Source organism: Zeugodacus cucurbitae, chromosome 4 (genome assembly GCF_028554725.1).
Source record: "Zeugodacus cucurbitae isolate PBARC_wt_2022May chromosome 4, idZeuCucr1.2, whole genome shotgun sequence".
Taxonomy (NCBI): domain Eukaryota; kingdom Metazoa; phylum Arthropoda; class Insecta; order Diptera; family Tephritidae; genus Zeugodacus; species Zeugodacus cucurbitae.
In genome coordinates this window covers 47,543,059-47,560,252 of record NC_071669.1, presented here as the reverse complement: position 1 = coordinate 47,560,252, position 17,194 = coordinate 47,543,059, and the positions used below count along the sequence as shown (strand labels likewise).

The 17,194-nt window shown below is 40.5% G+C and overlaps 1 protein-coding gene across 1 annotated transcript; it reads right to left on the bottom strand.

Moving 5' to 3' along the window:
* Positions 1-1,604: 1,604 nt before the first annotated feature.
* Positions 1,605-4,859, bottom strand: LOC105220984 (zinc finger protein 232). Its single transcript, XM_029046159.2, has one exon. It carries the CDS (start codon positions 4,531-4,533, stop codon positions 2,881-2,883), a length of 1,653 nt encoding a protein of 550 aa, XP_028901992.2. The 5' UTR covers positions 4,534-4,859; the 3' UTR covers positions 1,605-2,880.
* Positions 4,860-17,194: the final 12,335 nt, after the last annotated feature.

Sequence of the window (17,194 nt, the reverse complement as noted above, 5' to 3'; positions counted from 1 at the left end):
CGCCTCAAGACGATCACACACATATATAATAGAATGTAATTAGTTCGATAATGTTGTTTATCCAGTTCAGTTTTAAGTGAATCTAAGGATCTCAAACTACTTTTTTATTAAATTGAAGCCTTTGCTTCGTTTACTACAACTTACTAATTCACTTAAAAATTGTGTTTCCAAACGTTCCAAATTATTTGGTAGTAATTATTAAACGGAATTGATAATGTTTTTGTACAGCTTTCGTCCACTATTTGAAATATCATCCTCCCGTATCCAACTTCAATGTAGAAACTGTTTATAAAACCTATGATTCCTTTTCTGACATAGTTTGTATTTGGTTTTTAACAAGTTGGCAGAGATCATATACTCTATCTTTCTACTTAATCTGTTCTAGAAAGTTCATATGGAAAGATGAAAGCACAAGTTCCACTGAAACAAGATCCAATCAGTTGTTCACGTTAAACAACTTCGACTTTGGATGGAACCGTTTATCATTGACGATTTGGAGTGTGATTGTAGTTATAATAAATCAAAGTATTGGTGATATAGAACAATTATAGAAGTGATAGTTTATGTTAGGTTTTTAAGGTTAACCGGCATCTTTTCAGTGCTTCTAAAGCTGATTTGAGCTATACGATTGTTGCTGTAAATAGTTCTTTGTATCTATAATTCCCAGGCGTTTTTTAATAAAAAAACATTAATTTCTTTTTTTTTTAACTTTATTCATTCATTTAATATCGTACACATTTCATGTCAGTTTGAGCAAGTTTCATATGAATTTCTATAAAATGTGTAGAAAAATACTTAACTAGATGATGCTTCTTGCGCATTTTCGTATAAAAATAAATATCTTATGTTTTCCCAAATACTCTTCGGCTATTAATGCTAATGTTTAATATCACAATCTTATAAGAAAAACTTAACTATTATGTAGAAATTTAAAATTCTATGTAATTCAACTTATTAGTAAGTATAAAAATATGTTACTTTGTTTTTATAAATATTATTTTTTTAAATGTTTGTTTCTTATAAAAGTTTTCTATAAAACTTTGTTTTTTATATAATTTTTTTTTTTTTCATTAAATGTTGATATAATTTGCTTTAGCAACTTAGAACATTTACGCTTTCAAAACTATTTAATAATTTTGTTTTAGATATGGTTTTCTGAAGTTCTTGTAGTTGTTGTTTTGTTTGTTTTAATTGTAAATGTTTGTGTATAAAAAGTTCGTTAGTGTTACTTTTTATTTATTTTTTAATATTTTTTTTTTAAATTATTTTTAATGTTTCTTCTTCTTAAATATTTTTTTTTAATTTTTTCATTTTGTTTTAATGTCATTCTTTGCTTACAGTTTTCGTTGTATTGTACTCTTGTTAGACACATACAACCATGTTGTTATTGATAATATATTTTAATTTTTTTTTTCTTTCATAAAATTAGTTTTTTATACAAATATTTCATTTTAATGGAAAAACATTTTTATAAATATATTTTTTTTTTCGAAAAACTTTTTTATAAAAATAATTTTTCATAGAAAAACTTTTTTTATAAAATTATTTTTATAACTTTTATATACACTTTTTTATAAAATATTTTTTTTTTAATAATTTTTACATTTACAATTAGTTATTTTCATATTTGAGTATAATTTCGCTTCTCAAAACTAATTTTTAAGGAACAATAACGTTGTGATATTTCGTTATTCGTTTGAATTTCGTTATTTTTACAATTTTCATTTTTTTAATAAAATAATTTTAAGTATACAACCGCTTAGCTTTATATAATGTACATTTAGAAATTAATTGGTATTGTACTTCGTAGTTTGTATTTAGTTTTGGTAGTGATTTGCTGGTTTTCATAGTTTACAACAACACAAAAAGTGACTTATTGTTGTTGCTTTTTGTGTAACTAAACTATTTAAAAATTTAATGAAAAATAACCTAACCTAACCTAAAAGCCCTAAAAAAGAACTAAACTGTTGCTTACGTATTAAGTTGACTAGAGTTCACACTCATTTCTTTGGTATTCCTCGGAGAGAGAGAATTTTTTACCATTAAACTAGACTAAAATTTTTACTGCACTATTTCGCCTGACATGCCATAAACTTGCGTTAAATTATAAACTATGTTAAGTGGTAAAAACTAGATTTAAACTGATTTCCAATAAAACTAAATGAGATCTATGCGAAGCTGACTCTACAAAATCCTGAGCGATATTTGTAACTATGTTTTAACTAAATTAGTGACTAGAGCTGTTTGCGTTTCCATGACTAGAATGTGCTCGTACTATTTGCGCCTACTGCAGGTCGTAATAAAACTAACCTAAAAACTAAGCTATGCATAAGGTAAACCTAACCGAAGAAGCCTGTTAATTGAGAAAACATAAAATGGCGTTTGGCGAATTTCGTAAACGACGCGCGAAAATGCCAAGCCAACGCTTTAAAACTAATCTTTGGTATACTTAGCTGCAGAGCTAAACGAAGCAAAACAAAACAAAAACACAAACACAAAACATGAAAAAAATCCTAAACATTACATTGAACGGGATGGCGTAGAACTTAAACATAACTTTCATAAATGAAAACACACAAATCAACCCTTAATGGCTGCACTAAAAGTATTTACAAACCGCCACCCAACACACCCCCACCACAGCCCACTCACGTACACACTGCCAATACACTCATCGTTGCACGTTTGAGCCACCCTCGCCACCGTCGTCTCATTACGAACAAAACACTACGCTACACTAGCCACCTTACCCACGCACACTTGCACTTACACTATGCGCACGAACAGGGACACTAATCAACCAAACGACCGACCGAAGCACGAAGCGAGCTTGCGTGCGGGCAACGACCCCTCGATCTAGCAATCAGCGTACCCCGGCAATCAGTGCGCTAATGTGGTGTGCTGAATCACCGATGCACAGTTCCGTAAGTTCGTCAATGCGGCAGCCGCGATATTCTCCTCTTCCGTCAAGCCAGTTTCGACGATTTGCAAGCGTCCATAGCCTGTCGACGAACTAGCGCTGCTCGTGGTGGAACGCACGTCGTCCTCATCGTCCACATATTCGATATAGCCGCCATTGGCTGTGGCATAACTGATCACCTCTTCTTCGGCGGTAGCGCCATTATAAGAGTGTATGCTCGAAGCTGACGAAGATGCCGTTGAATCGGCATATGATGGATAGGAATTGCCCATGACGGCAGTGGATGCTGTGGAGAGTCCACCATCGGCTATGAGTGCTGGTGTTTCTTGCGCGGTTCCACCGACACTTGTCGTGCTCGTTGTACGTTTCTTATTGTGGGTCTGTTGATGTTTACGTAGATAGGCGGCACGCTTGAAGCGCTTGCCACAGATATCGCAGGGATAAGGCAAATCGGCGGATTGTTCGTTGAGCCCTGCTACGTTGCTAGTTTGTGAGGTATTATTTGTGGTGTTACGGTTCTCTTTGCGCGAAGCTGAATTTGCAGCGTTACCAGCGTTATTGGCATCCGTTTTCTTTGGTTTATGCCAGCGGCGATGCGAAGCCAAATTAGCGGGACAGTTAAACTGTTTACCACACTCCGGACAACGATACTCGAGCAGCACTATGCAGGCACAGCGATGACGTGCCAAACCGAATGCGTCATCGAATTTGATGCGACACAGCTTGCAAACGTAATCGCCAATTACATTTTTAATCGCGGCCAATTCGGCCTTAGTCTCCTCGGTGATCTCGACAATATTGTACTTGGGATCAATATCACCGTTGCTGTACTGCATCGTGCCATCGGTGATGTCCTCTAGTGGGCGTATAATGGTGCCCGATACGGGCGAGCTTGTTTCTTCGTCAAACTTTAGTTTACGCGTCGCTTTATTTTTGCTGCTTTTAGTGGCCGGCGTTTGTGCCTTCACCGTTTTTGGCGCTGTGTCCGTGGCTTTAATGGGTTTCGTGGGCGTACAATCGCGTTTGGTCGTCGGATGTGTGACGCTCTTTGCCAGCTTAGCGGGGTTCTCGCGAGCCTGCTGCACTGTTTGTGTCTCCAAAACTGTAAACACCTGATCGGTGGTCTCTTCCTCAAGCATAACAGCATGCTTGCGTTTTGTGGGCGTTAGCGGTGGTGTTATGGGTTTCGAGATTTGTGTGATGGTGACTACGGCTTCCTCCGTTTGTGGTGTGGTTTCTTGCACGACATAAACTTCATTGCTAATGGGCACTAATGAGACTTCACTGCTTTCGCTGAACACCTGTGTTGTCACCACAGACTCCTCACTGGGTTCAGTGTAGACTTCGGTGAATGTGGCGGCCATAGGTACATCGTTGTCTGACTCTTCGGTGTTATTATTATTGTTGTTAGTAGGTACAGGTGAGTTCGGTTTCACCGAGAGATCTAACGGTGTTTCACACTTTGCTTTGAGATTCAGGTAACGACTGCGATACTTTGGTGGCAACGAGGCGACCGTTGTGAGTAAACCCAGCCCATGCGGCATCTGTCGGCTGGCCATTTGTACGATGCTGTGCTGTGCGCCAGCCGTGGTTGTGGTCGTAATCGTAGCCATTGCACTTGTTGGTGTAAATTGTTATATATTTTTGGTTTCTTTCTTATTTTTGCACTTGAATGTCTTCTTAACTTAACTACTGTTTAACACAACAACAATAAATATTAAAACAACCATTTAAGCAATATTGATGAACGATGTATGAGCGATGATGAGTATGAATTTTCGATGCGTTGCAAACAATCAAACAAATTATATACAGTTATAGTTATGTATGTAGTCAAAAACAAATTAAACCGAACAAAACAAACAGAATTTAACTGAACTGAGTGTATCGGTTGCAATGTTGCTGTGCGCCTTTTGTTTCCTCCTGTCTGGGCCGACGTCTATACTGCGAATGACTAACAACACATCCTGGCGCGGCTATTTATGCCACAACGCCGGCAACGACGCTGTCAGCGGCAGCAGTCAGCGCTCGCGTAAGCTAGCGTAAACGCAAAACGCCGCCCCAGTCAGTCAAAAGGATATCGTACCGTAACGCAGCGCCACTGAAAGCGAAATTGAAATCGTACTCTAAGCGTATTGTTGTCAATGTGCTATTGTTGTTGTGTTGTGCTATTGGAAATTTCATCCCCCGAAGTCGTTGTCCTTTTAGCCCCTTGCGCGCAGCAAGCACACACAGCGCACCACTGAACGAGTCAGCGCGGCAGTCAGTCAACGACAGCGCGGTAGCGCACGGCGACAGCCTTAGCAGCAGCGCGACGCAACGACGCTTCACAGGAAAGCCGGAATCTTTTGTTAGCAATCACATACATTAGTCACCCTTTTTCCACAACAAAAACACACGCGCGTACAGCTACCGAACAGAACAACCCTAGCGCATAGCGCCACAAACTGCACCGGCATTGCCAACACATCGCTGCCGCAGCTAAGCGCCACTGTCTGTGCTTGGCGGCAGCGTCTCAGCGCCAGTGGCGGCATCAGTGAAAGTCCTTTGCATGAAAGTCCCGGCACTTGGCTTTGACTGGCGTTGCTGTATTGCATTTTCGTTGTTTAGCTTCTAAGCGCTGCCGCGCGTTGGCTGGCGCTGTATAGCTTTCTTGGTGGGGTAGGTAAGCGCTGGCTTTAATGCAACCGTTGTTGATTGCTTGTTTGGTTAATATTGAAAGCACAATAAATGTGCCACATAGGCGCTAGCACTGCTTCGGTGGCTGCTAGTAGCACCGACGCGGCTGGACGCGCCACCACCACCACCATCACCAATGTGCTGTTGTTGGCTGTTCTAGCAAAGCTAGCGCTTGCATGGCTTGTCTTTTGGGCAAACAAATTCTACGGATTTATGTGTGTTATTACAAGTATTTTCGATTTCTTTTGTTTCCACTTTGCCTGCATTATGCCCGCTGTTATTGCTTTGCATTGTTTGGTGGCGGTGCATTACGGTTGGCACGTGCATGCGTAGCAACGTACGCCGGTAACGTCATCAAGTTGCCACCCTATCGCTGATTTTTGTTCGCCGTTTTCCCACAAGAGCGACCTGTAGTGCAACGCAGAAGAAGAAGAACAGCGTTCAGCGAAATGCCAGTCATTGTGCGTCTCTAAGCTGTCTTCTGTGTGCACTTCCCACACACATGAATTCCCTACAGAACACCAAGAGCCATGCGAACGATGAGTCTTTGCGCGCGGCTACACCGGTAGCGTACGAGTACCGTATACCGTATGCGGAAGCTCGCCGAGCGTGCGTAGTCAAGTGGGGGTTGCTATGCTACGTCTTCACATGTTACAATGGTAGCTGGCTGCCAACCGACACCCGCAATCCACCACCACCATTGCCACCAACACACATGCAAATCCAAATCTTCCTACACACTTAAGTGTTTGCTGTTGCGCTTGCCACCGCGCCGCACCCACCCACCGCGCGCCCACGTTCTTCTGTGATTCTATCGGTCTGCTGTGCTGTTGGCCCTTTCGCCTTTAAATGCGTCGCAGATAATTCCAGCAAATTCCAAATATACCTACTCGGCGCTTTCGATAAACAAACAGCATATTCGCAACAATTTCCAACCCTGCCTTCGCTCCCACACTCTAGTACGTAAATAAACATGCAACATGCTGCCCTCCCACCCAAACTACTCGCGTGTCCTCTGTTGCGATGTCTTCGTACCCGGCTCGGGTTCTCTGTTTAATGCGTTGTAATTTACTTAGAACATCCTGCCGCCACAAGTTTGTGTGAATTCCGCCCAAAGATATTCTTAACATAAATTTACCACCTCTCTCTTCCCCCGCTTGCGTCGACGGCATCTTCGGTTTGTTTGGCCGCTTTGGCCGCCGTCGCCTTGTGGCTATAACCTGGTGCTTATCGCCGAATATGGCACTTGTGCTAACCCCTAAGTGCATCCTTTTATGGTAATCTCGAGTGCCGCGTCCCACACCTGCGACCGCGCGCCCACTGCCTACAGACCTGGCAGGCTTGTCGCCATTTGTCCTTCACCATGCGCCACTTGGCTTTCACCTACTCGCTTTGTGTACGGCGCTTTGTGGCGGTGTCTGTGTCTGCGCTTACAAGTGCAACAGCAAGTGCATCATGTGTTCGTTTGCGCGCGTGTGGACTTTGAGCAGCCACAGCAGCGACAAAAATAATTAACGTTCGAAATGTTGCATTACGCACCGTTTATGTGGCATAATGCATTTTCATGTCTCAAAATGCTTTTAACAAGTCTTCCCTGTCTCCCTCCGACGCGCGCATTGCTTTGCAACCCCTAGACTCCGACGCCTTGGACGCAACACATTTCCTTGTGTGCGACACATATAAAGATATTAGGCGTTAAACACACCCTCAGGATGCAACACAATTAAATTCTTCACTTGTCCGCCCTGAAGCTTTTTGAAAATGAAAGTCGCTCAATCTTTTTTAGCATTTATTTTGCAAATACCAGCTTTTATTGTATTTATTTGCATTAATTACATTTAATTTCACAGTTTTACTCGTTATGACAAAAACATTCGCCAAATTTCAAGGTAACAGCAATTGAAACTCGAGTCTGCCCTTCAGACTTTCACGAGGAGGTAGCTCCTGTGAATGGACATCTTCACAGCGGTGGGTTGTGAATCTGTGGAGAAAAGATGGAATATTAATTAAGAACAATTTCAGTAATGGATTTAATACTTGTGCAAAATGTTAAGATTCAACATATTAAGGATTTAATAAAGGGGGCAAGGCTAGCAGGCATAATACTGCCTTAAACTAAGTACATACTGCTTTACACAATGCATGAATTCTTAGCTTTATACATAAGTTCCAACAACAACAATCCGACAGCCCTTCGTAAAATCGATAAAGTTGACAAATTTTTGTTAAAATAGTCATAATCGACTTAAGCTAAAATAGGAGACTTCTACTAATAATCAAGCATTGATTTGCCTTGAATTGTATCCCAATTTGAAGCATACGAGTTCAAAAGATTTTCTAAATAAAAACATAAACCAGATCTCGTCTGAAGCTTAGATTGACTTAAGCTTATTTATCTATAAAAGTGCCCCATTCATTCCTCTTTCCTGCTGTTTAGTGCGAATTGGAAATACCAAGAGAAACTAGGTCACTTTTCACCTGGTCTTTCCTAAGGAGTGGAGATCTTCCACTACCTCTGCTTCCACCAGGGGGTACTGCATCGAACACTTTCAAAGCTGGAGCGCTTTCGTCCATTCGAACAACATTTATTCGCTGAACTATGTCAATCACTCCCAGAGCGTCTCATCAGATGTCGACATCGTTCACGGACGGACACGATGAGAGACTTGTAGAGTTTGGTTTTTGTTCGTCGAGAGAGGGCTTTACTTTTCAATTGCCTACTCAATCCAAACCTCTTGGCAAGAGTGATCCTGCGTTGGATTTCGTAGCTGACATTGTTAGTGCTGGTTCCAAAGTAGCAGAAGTAACGGCACGGTTTTTGAGTCTAATGATATTGATATCATCGCTGTACGCCAGCAGCTGTACACTCTTATAGAAGATGGTACTTTCTCTATTTAGCTTTCTGAAAATGCTTCTGAGTCTGCAATTTCATACCATATTAAAGGTAAATGCATTTTCTTGGCAAATTTCGATTTCATTACTATCCAGACATTTGATATACGTACATAAATACTGAATGAAGGAGTGATCACTTTCATTTTAACGATTTAATAAAGTTGGTTAAATATTCACTCCAACCATGGTACTCAATACATTTAAAACACTATCGCTAAGTAAAATTGACAATAAAGTTTAGTGATCGTAAAAATTATCACATTTGATCTATAGTCTGATCCATTCCGAGGTTTTTAAAGAAAAAAAAACAAAGAAAAATCAAATTTAATGGGAATGTTTATTATCATTCGGAGATTCGATGCGGGATTGTCCGCATATATTTTAAACTTTATATATACCTACAGGAAAAAGTCTAATGGTGTGATATCACAGGGTCTTGGTGCCCAATCTACCGGCTTCATGAACTCATAGAGAGAAGCGTTGTCACTTGGGAAGGTCGAGGTCTCAGTTCTTGCGCAAGCCGAATCGACTCTCCACGGCCTTCGTGTACACTCTCAGCTACGGCTGCTATATTTTCTTCACTGTGTGCTGGACGTGGTCTATTCGGACGAATATTATCCAATAATGAAAGCTGAGTCTCAAGATGGCTGATGGTTTTGCGAATAGTATAGTCAGGAGACCGATTATTTTCACATAAGTTGACCGAAGCGCGCGAAACACATTATTTAAAGAACGTGAATTTTCGTAATAAAGTTGAACAATTTGTAAACGTTGTTCAGACGTAAGTCTTTCCATAACGAATACTGAACAAAAATAACATGACAGCTCACGCCTGGTATGTCAAAAAACTGCTTTTGAAAAAACCTCTACTTGGATAACCCGTTACTATTCTTCGAAGTGGAGAAAAGGGATTATGTTGGCGTCTTCAGCTGCAATTTATTCATTAAAAAGACCGACCTACATATATTTCGGAAAGTTTACAGCTTTTTAGGTTCCCTTTATCAATCAATTTATTCAGCGTCGAATCAGTCGGCATAGTAGTGAACTCTATAGGAGAGTGAATGGTCATTATCATTCCGACAAATAGGACTTTCTACGCCTTCTTTGAACAAGCTCTCAATATGTTACAACGAACACTTCCAAATAGGTTTAGATCGCCGAAAAGACAGCATTTGATCGTATAAAATCTAGGTCAATTCCGGTACCGCAAAATCGGCCGTCGTAGGAATTTCAAGCTCATCCGGTAAAGTGCACTGTTTCGACTGTTCCTTGAACTCCGGTGTGTACCCTGGATCCATGTTACGTCAACGGAACAAAATGGCGCAGAATCATCGAAGGCGATAAGTCACCTTATACAGCGTATAATCGCACTTTGATTTCCAGAAACAAAAATCGAATATTGTTCTCTTTCCATTTTTAAAACTATAAGAAAAAGCCAGAAACTTCGGAACTCCTTAATGCTCATTCTTACACAACTTTCCACTAATGTTACAATATCGCTTGTGTATCTAGTATGTACTTGGAAAATGTTGCAACTTGGTCATATGATATTCAAAGGTCAATCCAATGAAATTAGCGTGTTACAGAGGTAATTTTAATGCTTTGATTAAAATTGAGTGCTCCCGCTGGACCAGCGCTAACGGTAACCAGAATATTGCACGCAGCATACACATGATAAATTAATTGTGCAAACTTCGAATTGTCTAACAACTACCGAAGAATTGCTTCGGCTTCATTCTAGAAAAGACGATGCGCTGCACAGCATATGCCCGAGTAAAATTGGGTGTAACGCCTAACAGTATGTGAAAATTAATTTGATCGAGTGCATAAAGTGCGATTCAAGGCGATGCGTGCGGCAGGCATGGAAAAGCAGGACGGTGCGGAGTGTTGCGGGGTGTTGTGTGACGGTGTAGTGGATTGCTTCGTGTGGCGTGGGGTAACAAATCCCGGGGGTGGATATTGTAATGAACTTTTCGACAAACGCCGTTACTCATTAAATAAACCTACAGTAAATATATCAGTGCTTTCGAGACTACTGACATGTGTGTGTTTGTATGAAGCTATTGTGGAAGGGGACGGTAATGTCAAGTAATTTTTATTGCTTGCTCAACTCAATAACCCGCTTTCATGCAGCCGCATGCATGTCAGCGCGCAGCACTTGCTCACACATACGTATGTATATGTATATGTAAATGTAGCACAGCCACTGCCACAATAATAGCAACGGCACAGCGTCGAGAGGCGGTGAGTTGAGAAATCTTTGACAGGATCTTTGCTGATGAATTTCATGAAAATGATTTCACAAAAATTTCACCCATCCTACGCTACGGCTACTGCATAGCTGTTGTTGTTGTTATTTTCCAATTGGAATTGAAACTTTTGTATGTTTTCGAAAAACAAAGCAGCAGAGGAGCAGCAATTTTTTCGTATTTAATTTTTGTTGTTATTATTGTCTTTGCAAACCCCTGCCGCACATGCCACAGCCGCAAACCAACAGACCAACCGACCGACCGACCAAGCAACCACCCTTAATGCATTGTTCCAAACCGAAGCGGCTTTGTGCGCCCTGAACGAATTCGCAACCACTGCGCTCCCCTACATTTCACATTTTTACACACTCACGTTTGTTATTATTCCACTCACAGACATACATACATACATGCAACATAATAATATACTTGCCACAACGCCAGACAAACAGGCATGCAGGCAGTCAGGATCAGGCTTCGAGCGAGCGGCTGCACCGGCAACCATCAATCAGGGCCAGAAATCGCAACGCTCAAGCAATGCACCGAGCCGCTGGCATGCGGCGCGACGCGACAAAGCCGATGAAGCCGACGAAGCAGCGCGCGCCAAAGCACCGTTACTGAACTGTACTGTGCACCCCGAATGGACGGCACACGAAGAATGAATTCACCCTCCACCGATTTGTCGAGCAATGCACCTGGCAGAATTATATTGTTATTGTGATTTTTTTTCTTTTTTGGTTTCGTATGGCAACGATAAGGCCGCACCGAGTCGCGCACGCCACACATGCCATTGTGCAGAAAGGTTTTCGAAAATTGCCTACGGCTGTCGCTATTTCTGGTGTGTTGGCTGCACCGCTGCACTGTGGAACCACCACCACCGTTACTTCAGCAACAACAACAACAATCACGTTAAGTAAAAGCAATCACCACCATCAACGACAACGGCAACGGCAACGATATCGGCAACATTTGTGACAACAGCGACACCAATCCGACTAGTGAGGCAGCTTAGACCCCAGATAGCGCCGCATATAAAGCGCTAAAGCAAAGCGGTGCCGCGCGGTGTGCAAAAGGTGGCAACACACATATATCGAGCACACGGTGAATGCGTTCGCTAGTGGCATTAGAGGCTGGCTGGTCGCGTGCCCGAAGTGCTGCGCGACACCCGACTGAATGAGATTGCCTGTGTGTTGTTGTTGTTGCTTTATTTTTGTATTTTTATATATTTATTTTCTGCTTGGTCTTTCCTTCGAACTTTTTGTTATAAGTTGGCATGCCGAAGTGTCTGTATGTCTGCATTTCATATATTTATTTTATTTATGCTTGTAGAAAATTTTTATTTCCTTTTGTTATCCTGTCGCTGGGCATTCATGCGCATCACAGATACTTTAGCATTCATATGTAGATCACAAACACATACAAGCATACACACATATACACTCAAACAATATGAAAGCAATAAATTCAACATTTATATGCATGGTAAGTACATGACTGTTACATATTCGTACATACAAAATGCATTTAATAATATTCTTATCAAATATAATGGGAGTTGCTTTCACTTTTGCAGCGCCTGCGACACACAAAGCTAACGGTAGAAAGGAAAGGTAGATCACGAGTATCCCTCGTCCTTCGTCCTTTAGGATAAGCAGTCATCAACCGTCGGAGGGAGAGTTTGTCTGAGAGCCGACCACCCTACCGAACCACCGAAGGACCACTCGTCGTTTGTGCGCTTTGTGCCGATTTTATGAGGCGTTTCAAGATTCGATAATTTCCACGCTTGGCGGCACGGCAAATGTGATTAGAGTATGATTTGTGGCATTCGATACGATTGGCTATGCATCTTTGATTTTTCCTCGTGTTTTTTTGTTTGTTGGTGGCGAAAAAAGTGGGGTTATGGTGCCTAGGCTAATATGCTTTACCGTAGTGCGTACACGTTCTGGCTTCCGTTTTTTAGAACTGTTTTAGACTGTGAGTTTTACGTCCTTCAGTAGACTTCGAGAATGTTCTCATCGCAATATAATATACAATCATTAATAGTAGTCCTGTGAGTTGAGTTTCCACTCAGTGCATCATGGTTTATCTCCGAACCGAAATCTAAAATTATGGAAGAAGTTATAGTTTAAAGAAATCTCGGTAATTCATAAGTAAATGATGTTGTTTTGGACATGTGGATTTTAAGAAGAAATAAAACGCATATAATTTATTGTAAGGGTCAAGAATTTAGCTTTATTATAAAGGCAAGGGTTTGTTATTATGTTTTAGAAATTATTTCGTGCAAGGTCCTCAAAAAGGTTCTAGACCAGAGGACCCATTTTCGACCGATTTGGCAGTAATTGGAGCCGTATGTTAATAAACGCTGTTCCGCAGTAAGTCCGTTCATTATTAAATGACAGACGATACTGTGTACAAATAAAGTGACAGCTATCAAAAAGACTAGCTCCAAAAAAGTATTGTCTCATTGAAAACCACACGCCAAAAATACACCCGTTTCCTCTATATCAATTTTGTCCATTAGACGCAAATTTAACAGTTTTAACACATCCATACCTCGCATATAACAAATTGACTTGATGTTGTCAGACTGTCTAAAAATAGAAATGTTTATATTTTCTGCACTTTGCTCATCAAAGTTGAACCTTTTAAAGCACCTAACAAACTTTCCGATGTCTTTTTATAGTACGTTTGATGTTTTGCTTCAAAAGTTCTATACAGTTAATGATCTCTTGATTTTTGAGAACTGGAAAATAACGCTAAGGGAACATTCGGAGAACCACCATGTTGGTACTTTGGTATCTGCAGATTGTTACCTATCTTGATTTGAATTGCCGGTTATCCAAAATTCTGTAAAGTACTTCTTCTATATTCTCTTCCATAACAGCTGTTTTTGAAGTCTACTGGGTTTATTGTCTTCGATACTCCTATGATTTGTTCGGAATTAATCAAATCACTTAGGAATAGTGTCTACAGCTAGCGCAGAGGCCAGAAAAAACGTATACTTAGTATCAATTAACGGCGGGTTGTAAACTCTCTATGATGTTATGAATCTGACTGAATATTGATGTAACTCAGTTAGTAATATTCTCATTGAATTAGACTCTCCAAACAGAGCAGCATGTAGAAATTTGATTTCAGCAAAAGTAACGGCAGTAATTTGCAAATTATAACTTCTTCTACTGTAGTCTGCATAGAAGTATTTTGCAAGCAATTCCTGGAAGTGTAGTGGATTTTCAAGTAAAAGTATTTTATTTAAGGTAATAAAGCTTTATAGTATTAAAAAACAATAACCCATAAACCTAGAGATTATGTAAGTTTACTCAAAATAATTTTGATCTTGAAACTCAAAAGTATGATGCTCGATATTTATAATTATATCTCGGATACTAAAATTATAATAGAGCCATATCCAAACAACCCAAACTTTAGGGGTTACCGACGTAAAAAACCTTTACTCATAAACCGATTGACATCTTCCAAGTACAATCATACAACACCTCATGTCAAATAAACTACGGTGAACTTATTTTACTGACGAGCTAATGAATCGCCAGCAATCATTTTGAGCCCAAATTACTAAATGAAAAACTCTTATTTTACGCGCTTGCTCCCTCTCGAGGCATATAAAGTTAGATAATATTAGATTATATGACTGATCCAAGATTTGATGCCGAAGTTTCTGTAGTTGGATCTCATATATTGTCAAAGCATCTTAAACCCATCACAAATCTTCTTAAACATTTGATTTCGAATGCTACTAGTTCACCTAGTTGGATGAAAGTGAGAGTTCTAAGATGTTTAATACATGATCTAGACAATGCCTTGTGAAGCCCCGTACAACTATGTAAAGGCGTTCCTTCGTGCAGTCCTCTTACAGTCCTTAAAATCAAGCTCTCGCTGTCCGTCCTGATAAATAAAGTAATTACTCGATTTGACCTCGATAAATTACATAATTTTCAGTATATTATGGTTAGGTTAGGTCAAGGGGCAGATATCCACGACTACAGAAAATATCACTTAGACGACCCTCAACTGTCCTTTCTGGCACTTAAATAATCCCAAGGGAAGAGAAAATTTCACAATTCGACAAAACGCTTGGACGTTATTAAAAAGTTCTTAAGTCGGTTTATGTCAATTTTGGTCAATTCCCAAAGTCCGCCGATGGCTCATGCGGTGTGCCTAGCGACCTGTTTTAACCCTAGTCTGTAGAATGTTGGGCATTGAAGAAGGAATTGCTTGGATGTTTCCTCATCACCTTCAATCACATCTTTGGCAATTTGCAAACCATCGCATATGTACCTATTGGACAGTGATTGCTCCGAGATGAACCCTCCTGAAGTAGTTGGAAGGACCGTTTTCGATTCACGGCGGGCCAAAAATAAGCTGAAGCTGCAAGATGCTGGTTATTGTCCAAAGTTTGGCGAACTCACGTGAGGTCTCTATATACAGCGCTCTAGCGCATGTGGATCTCGGACTACCAACCCGCTTCTGATTTATTACACTGACTAAATGTAGTTCTAGAAGGTGATTGCATAAACGAGTTTCAATAATTATTGCATTTGTAGCATCAGAGAACTTTCCGAGCCGATTTAACAGTCCTTTTCCGGATACAAACCTACCGGGTTATTTAGATCCGACTGTCATGGAAAAGGAACTTTAACCATCGCTTGCTGAAGGGATTGCTTCGAGCGTATCCATGGTTCAAAACTCATGTTTAGAATAGTTCTATTTAATTTATATCTGTAAGTTTAGTGGGAATCCTCGTCCTTTTGAAACTGATCTCTCATAACATCTGATCTTCATCTGCTTAGATAATGATAAAGGATATACTTTAAGGCACGGATCGATATACTACATCTAATTTAGAATAATAGCTGTTATTTGCATGATTATATAGAAGAATTGAATAATGTTAGAGCTCCTCCGCTAGCGTTACTAAGTGCATAAGTGTGTCGTTGACATATTTTGATTACCAAATTAATTAATACGAAGGGTGTAGATCGGATAAGCAACAAAATAGCGCAGCACGTTCCGACATACAAATATTCGTATTAATTTAAATATAAGTATGTACGAATACCATTACTGTCGTGCCCATTAGGCCCAGATGTCCACTATTTACTTAATTACCATACAAAATTATTTTATCACAAATCATGAATAAATTCCATATAAATGTGAGGTCCTTTACATCGACTAGTTTCTCCGCTTACATACATCACAGATGGACGAATATAAAAATTTGATTTTACACATTTTTTATTTTTGTTGTTGTTGTTGCAGCAGATTGTAACACACCTTTGCAGGCGCTAGTTAAGGTCGAAGAGGACACATGCGCAGCCAGCCGTCAGCTTTATCACGGGTGCGGCGGTGCTAAGCTGTAATGTCGCTAATAAATTTCATTATCACACACACACAGTACAACAGCAAAAACTACGAACTACGGTCGTAAAGCGCACGCGCAAGGGCGGCAAAATAGGGTTGAAATATTGCTTTATTGTAATTGTGCATGACAAGCGGAATGGGTATACAACGCTAGAAGGCAGGAAATAGGAGCAGCAGCAGCAGCAGGAACAAGGAGAACACAGGAACTGCACGACACGCCGAACAACAACAATACAACTAATGTGATAACATGCGCGATCATTCGAATGGGTGGAATTTTCGTTGAACGCGTGCAGCTGCATTTGCACAGCCGCCGCCAGCCGCAAATACAAATAAGACAAAGCAAATAAGAGCACACATACAGGCGCGGAGAAGCCCTCTATGCATGAAAGTGCTTGCATCAGTGCGGCAGTGGGGTAGCGCGCGGCACATGCGGCGGTATTTTGATTTCACTGCCGCGCGTTCCGTGCCGCGGGAGTTCAATGAACAGCGCTCATGTGCGCTTTGCTGCCGCGCGGTGGGTTGCCTCAGCGCACGCGCGTTGTGTTATACATTTCGATATCAAAATAAATGTTGAAAAATTTTTAGGCGTTATTTGCGCAAATACACAATCGATTTTTGGGTTTCACATATATTGATGTATAACAGCGCGCACGTATATGTGAGTGCGCGTTTATGGGCGGCAACTGCAGGCGCGCTTGTTTGCGAACGAAATTCGGCGTTAATAATTCAATAAAGTGTACACATACTATATATGTGAGACACCAAAATAACTGCTAACGGCGCATATACACACTCTTAGCGTTACTCATGTATGGATTTATGCACGTGTGCGCTTGTATTTAAACATAATTATATGCCTTGCATTTCCCTTGTTTTCATAGCGTTTTTACGTATTTATTGTTTTTGTAGAAATTTTCAATTTTCCGCTTCGCTGCTTTCACCTTCACTACCGCGCGCGCACTATTTTAAGTTTTCTCCGTATATTTATTTATTTATTTCCATTTTAAATGTACCTTTATGCCGCGCACTGAAAAATCCAGTACGCCGTGTGTTAATGCACCTT